A 6,794-nucleotide genomic window follows, 5' to 3' on the forward strand; every position below is an offset into this window, starting at 1 on the left:
CTCTGGGACTGGAATGACAGGCCCCGCAGTGGAATGACAGCCCCTGGGGGTAGCAGGAGTCTTCTAGGACTGGAATGAAAGGCCACACAGTGGAATGACAGCCTCTTGGGGTAGCGGGAGTCTTCTGGGACTGGAATGACAGGCCCCATAGAGGAATGACAGCCCCTGGGGGTAGCAGGAGTCTTCTGGGACTGGAATGACAGGCTCGGACTGAGGCCTGTCTACTCCTCCTCCGGCTTGCTGTGGCCGTTCTGACGTTGAGGAAGCCATCCAGGGTTTTGTGTGTGTGTGTGTAGGACGCCTCTCGCGCCTGATTTTCCAGCTTTGCCGCTGGGCGATCAGCTCCAGGGTTCCCCCCCTCCCCCCGCAGTCTTTGGAAGTCGGCCTTTCAAGCCTTCTGGCCAGCGGTCCCATTCTCGACCCGCTGTGGAGATCAGGCTCGAGGCTTTTCTCCCCACTGAGCAGAGGCACTGGAATGGTCCCTTTAAGAGTTCTTCTGCCCCCGCGTCCCCTCGGCCGGGGATTCCCCCCACCCAGCAAAGGATGTCCCAGCGGCTGTGCCGCGCATCGCCCTCCGGAGGAGTCCAGGCGTGCTGTCAGCAGACGCCCCCCCCCGTCCCGTCCCGTCCCGCCCCGTCCTGTCCTCTCTGGTCGAGTCCGTCCAAGGGCCCGAGGGGGGCCCTTTCAGTGCCTGAGCTGGGGAGCGAGAGGGTTGGGGGCGGGGCTTGGGGCGCTCCAAAGAGGCAGACCTGGCTGGAGTTCGCTGGCTTCTCTCCTGCCTGGCTGCGGGAGTTCTTGGCCTGGCGGCCCACTTCTCAAAGGTAAGGGGAGACCCGGATACCATTCCTCACCGTGTGTGCTTCTTGTGGCCCACAATTTCTCTCCAAAGGCCTCACGACCCATGTCCTGTTGTCCAAGTTCTGGCCAGAACAAAAATACATGCACTTAGTAGAAAGACAATTAAAAACATATAAATGACCCAAGGTCACTTGCACTTTGCAACGTGGCTTTAATTGGGCCCTTATATGGTTTTAACTGTCTTTCTAATAAATACATATATTTTTGTATATAATAAGTTTACACTAGGTTTTTAATACTGGCCCTTTATCAGGCTTCTTTCTTACCCTTGTGGTTCTTGATTCCAGGTATCGGGTCAAGTTTGTTTTCCCCTCCCTGTCTGTTTTCCCTCACCTGAGTTAGCCATTTTTGTCTAAAAAATTAGTGCCTCTTAATTTGTCATTTGGACTATGTTCTACTGCTACAGACTGACACGGCTACCCATCTTCATTTGGACTGTAAAACACTGGAGACTCAACATTAGCCCACAGATTATCTTTTGCTTTCCCACTTCTAATAGTAATAGTATATGTAGGCCTCTGGAGAACTACAGATCCCAAAACTCTCTCCCCTGCTCTTTTCTTTCTTCCTTCTCCACTGATGTTCTAGCCAATGTTTGCTATCTCTATCGTAAGTAAGTAAATATTAGCATTAGAAAATCTGGGATGTTCCTGTTTGGCCACTTGTATAAACAGCTATTACAATGTGCCTTCCTCCAACTGAGAACAAGGGTTTGAAGAAAAGGGATTAATATGCACAGTATACAAAAAACAGCAGAGAGAGAGAGAGAGAGAGAGAGAGAGAGATCCTTGAGACACTCCCAGTCACGGGTTTGATTGAGCCAGTTATATTTGTGTGATGGGTCTGAGAGCAGCTGCAACTACCTAAACAGAGCATAAAAATAACAGCTTGATGAGTAACTATGGCCCCGGTCACACGGGCAGGAAACTGCGGGGGAGAAGCATGGCTGTTTGCCCTGGGGCAAACTACTGCGCAGTTAAGCGATCAGACCTCCCATGGAGGTCCTGTGGAGGTACCGTGGAGGTTCCATGGCAAGGGAGAGGTGCTGATCACAGGACAAGCCGGCGCGCAACGAAGAAGTGCACGCCGCGGCAAACTGTTTTGTTTTTGTGTGTACATGACAAATGCGCATGCTCCATTGGGTGCGTGTGCGCATCCACAGAGACTTGGACAAAAAAACCCCACCTTATTTGCAAGGGGACATGGGCGGGCGCCGGATGCCACCGGAAACGCGATCAGACGCCCGCCCTTGCCCTGCAGTTTCCGGAAACTAGTACCTCCGAGGGACTAGTTTTTTGCCACGCAGTTTCGGCTGGAAGCCTCGGTTGTGCCACGGGAGTGCTACGCTTCCCAGATGTGCTGGTGAGATCGCGCCCAGAAACTCCACCTGTTTTCCGTCTCACTTGTGTGGCTTCTGTTCCGTGTGACCGCAGCCATAGATAGAAATCCAGAGCATATGTTACAACTGCCTTTGGTATGTCACTGAATAGCCTCCCTCTGCCAAATGAACTTGTTTCTGGCCATAAAATACAACAGCATTTACCGCATTAAGTTCCATGTATTGTTTTGTGGGCACAGATAAAAAAACAGTTGTATCTGTGTATAAATTATTAACTGTTCATTAACACTCATCCAAAAGATATGGGGGGGGGAGATACCCAGCTTGATTTAGAGGCCTACTCTGGGTTTCCTTCAGATCTTTGCAACAGATGTGTTGAAATGAAAAGCAAGTCTGTTTCTGCAGACTCACCATTTTGCAACAGCTGCAAAGCTGCACCAGAGCAGAAACACATCATCACCGCCACCTCCACCGCCACTGCCACCACGACCACACTGCAATTCTCCACTCCACCCTCAATGGCCACAAGGATCGTAGAAGAAATGTGGGGTAAATACATCTATATATTATTGCTAGGCAAGGGATTAGTATTATGCATTCAAAATTAAAAAGGATGGGGAGGAGGGTGTACGGATGAGTGGACAGATATGGTAGAGAAGTTGTTGGACTTTGATCAATGAGACTTGGGTTAAAATACTTGTTCAGCCACAAAGCTCACTGGACAAACTTGGCCAGTCCAACAACTGACCAGTAAAAGAGGGGGAAAAAAGATAGAAGTCTGGGAAAGAACTTTGCCTGAGCTGCTTCAAGACAGTGCATAAATCATTGCTGTGACTCAGTATAAGGCAGTTCTTACATCCTTCCTGTGGTTCTGCACGTGTAGTAGCCACAAACAGCACTGAAAACTATCCTAAGAGAAGGAAATGTCCCAACGAAGGGGTTACTAAGAAGACAGAGGCTAGAAAATGTTGTAGAAGGACATTATTCCTTGCAGCCCTCTCCATTGCCTTCACAAACATGTAATCCAATTGATTTTGTCCTTCAGTTCCAGGGCTACAGTGATGTGGACTGTCTTGTGCTCAAGGAACTCTTCCTATGAGAGGAATTAGATATTCATGCTGTACTTACATGGACACAAGCAGACTGGAAATTAGGGAGTGAGCTGCATTCAGCAGCAGCATTCAAAGCTGACATGCTCAAATCTTACAGAATTTATACTGGTTACTAGCATTCCTTGTGTAAGTAAGGGATAGTTTGTGGTTAGAGCATGTGAATGTTCTTCTGACAGCATAAACTGACACACAGACACCCGTAGTAACTGTTATCCCTTCTCGGCCCTTGTTGCCTTTTTTTTTTTTTTAAGAGCATCCTATAGAGATCTGAGAACACTGTTTACAAACCTTTTGTGCAGTTATCCTCTCATTAGTAGCATTTATTTATTTTAAATATTTCTATCCTGACTTTATCGCCTTGCACTCATGGTGGCCAGCAATATAGCAACCAGACTGCAATGATGCATATTTTAATCTGTTTTAATTTTGTCAACTGATTATTTAGTTTACCTACTCAGAGTTCAGACTTAACACACAGAAGAGTAAAATTAAAACACAAAGGATCAGCAAATCCACAGCCAAATCTGAACAACTGCTCAAGACTAGCATATAAGAAAGACTTGGTTGTAAATTGGCTCAGTAAGAACCAGAGACGTGCCTGACACCATGGCTGTGTGACAATGGACAGATGTTTTGTCTCATGCACAGGCATTCTGGGCTCCGATTTCAGTGAGGTCACTGTACAGCTGTGTCAATATTTGATCCGCCCATGATTTAGAGGAGATTCCCGGAACAGGAAAAATACAACTTCACACCAGCCACTTGAGATTGCTACTCAAAATCCTACTGCCATAATCAATGGCTTACAACACAGTAACTGCTTGCAAACTCACCACAGGCATGCACGACACATGGGACATCAGCAGTGTGTGTCAATGGCCATTTTCAAATGGGGTGCCAACGTGGGGTAGCAGAGACAATACAAAAGATTTGTAAAATATTGCTACTGGCCCACAAGGTATGTACAAGAAACCATCATGTGGTAGATGGTCATCTTTGGCCACCATCCAGATACCCAAACTACTCACCCAGCACCCCATCTAAATGTGTTTTCTGTCAGCAGAAAATCACTGCAGATGGACTTCGCTGTGAGTCAGTGTGGTGTAATGGTAAGAGTGTTAGATTAGGACAGGAGATCCAGGTTGAGATCCCCACTCTGACATGAAGCTTGGATGATCTTGCGCTTTAATTAAGCTTGACTAGTTTAGTGAGGGTAGCTGTGTTGGTCTTCAGTAGAAGAGCTAGATTCAAGTCCAGTAGCACTTTAGAGACCAAGATGATTTGGGAGGCTTTTGAGAGTCAAAGCTGATGAGGGCAGCTCTCACTCTTGAAAGCTTGTACCCCGGAAATCATACTGGTCTCCAAGGTGATTCTGGACTTGAATCTAGCTCTTCTGCTTTACTAGCGTGTTGCGAGGGTAAGATAAGGAGGACCATGCACACAACCCTAAGCTCTTTGGAGGAAGAGCAAGATAAAAATGTAATAAAATAATACAAATATGTTGACTTGAGATCATACTATTCAATCACAAACCTACAGGATGGCTTTGGACAAGTCCCTCTCTCTTACTTTCAGTTCCCCAGCTGCTGAGAAACAAACGACCCATTGTCACAGGATTCCTAATGACTGAAAAATATTGTGAAGCATTACAATGTAAATATTGGATATTCCGTTTAGTGGTAAATTCAAATTTCCTAGGACAAATGGCAACACTGTACCAGGTTAGCAAGGTGTAAAACAATCCACACAGTGCAGATTTAACAAACCCAACCAAGTACATCCAGAATCTCTTATCAAGGGAATTTTAAGTGCAATGGAGGTTCAATTACAAACATAAAAGAGAATCAAGGAAAAACTATCCTGAGGCACTAGGGAAAGCAGACTGGACAATATTACAAGTGGATTTGAGGTCAAAGGCCTACTTCATTCATGTGCAATTCACATCAGTAAGCATGTGACCAGCTGCCACATTTATCTTCAAGGACTATAAAAGCTGTATGAGTTTTGCATCAAACTGAGCCCTCCAAAGAATAACAACTCCCAGTGCATTCAAAACTCAGGGGCAGTTTTATTTATTTTTTCACATTTGACCCCTCTACTTGCAACCTAAAAGTACAGTTCAGCAACAGATGTCATGTGAGGCTGATGTCTGATTGTGTGTGTCAAAAAAACAAAACCCAGCTTGGAGGGTATAGGGTCAGCATTTCGATTATATCACTGGAAAGTTATTATCTAAAAATATTTATATCCTACTCTTGTCCTAAAACTCTCTAAAGTGGCTTATCACTACTACAGGAAAAGCAAAAATAATACAACATTTAAAGAAAGAAGCCAAGTAGAGGCACCAAAATGAATCTTCTAAAATCACGGGAAAATAAAGGTGGCTTAACCTGCTGACTAGAAGATAATCTATGAGGAGGGTCAAGAACAGGATACCTCAGAGAAAAAGTTCCATTCTCAGTTGGCCTTTGTTTAACCTAGGAAGGTGGTGGCACCAGAGGACAGCCTCTGGAGCAGACCCGAGGACTGGCAGATTCAGATGGGAAGAGGCAGTCCTTCTGGTACCCTATTCCCAAGCTTGCTTTGAACTTTGAATTGTATCTGGAAAACAAACTGGAAGCCAGTGAAGATCTTTCAGCCCTGATGGAATAGACTGTGACCAGGGAATCCCTGTTAAACTGACTACCATACTTTGGACCACATGAAGTTTCCAAATAGTCTGTAAAAACAGCCCCATATACAGTGCATCGTAATTATCTAAACTAAATGTTAGCAGAGCATGGATAACTATGCTTAGTCCAGGAGAAGCTATTGCTGGTGCACCAGCCTAAACTAATGGAAAGCACTTTGGGCTATGGATGGCTCCTGAACAGCTGTAGTAAAGGCCAGATCTAATAGGACCTACTAAACTTGGGGCTGCCAACTCTGGGTTAGAAAAGTGGGATATAATGCCATAGATTCCACGCTCCAAAGCAGCCATTTCCTCCAGGTGAACTAATCTGTCACCTGGAGATCAGTTGTAATTCTGGGAGATCTCCAGGTCCCTCCTGAAAGCTGGGAACACTAAAAACTTGATCATTAAAACAGAGTACAAATCTACTCCAAATGATTAGGAAGTGCCTCCTTGATTGAGCTTCAGCTAGTTTTGTATTGATTAGGTTCAGTTTAGCTGCCATCATTCAGCTAGTTACCAACTCTAGGCAACTATTTAGTAGTTTTGCTGCCACTTCTACATGAAAAAGAACTGCATGCCATCAGCACATTGATCACTCCTCATTTCAAACCTCTGAGACTCCCAGAAGGTTCACACTGATGTTGAACAGCACAGAAGACAAAATACATTCCCATAGTATTCCATTGCCCGAGGACCACAGGTAGAGAAGTACCCCAGCACCAGCTTCTGGAACCTACCTGCCAGACAAGAGTGAAATCAGACGAGCGCGCTGCCTCCTTTTTAAATTATTATTTTTATTGGTTTTCTCCAG

The 6,794-nt window shown here is 45.5% G+C and overlaps 1 protein-coding gene across 1 annotated transcript in view; it reads right to left on the reverse strand.

Moving 5' to 3' along the window:
* F2 (coagulation factor II, thrombin) overlaps positions 1 to 4,151 on the reverse strand; it is a 27,102-nt gene extending 22,951 nt beyond the window's left edge. The window contains exon 1 of the mRNA XM_015407012.1: positions 4,143 to 4,151. Within this exon, the coding sequence (XP_015262498.1) occupies positions 4,143 to 4,151 (9 nt within the window). The remainder of the gene's footprint in view (positions 1 to 4,142) is intronic.
* Between the last annotated feature and the right edge of the window lie 2,643 nt (positions 4,152 to 6,794).

This window comes from Gekko japonicus, unplaced genomic scaffold (genome assembly GCF_001447785.1).
Source record: "Gekko japonicus isolate JY-2015 unplaced genomic scaffold, Gekko_japonicus_V1.1 scaffold84, whole genome shotgun sequence".
NCBI classification, from domain to species: domain Eukaryota; kingdom Metazoa; phylum Chordata; class Lepidosauria; order Squamata; family Gekkonidae; genus Gekko; species Gekko japonicus.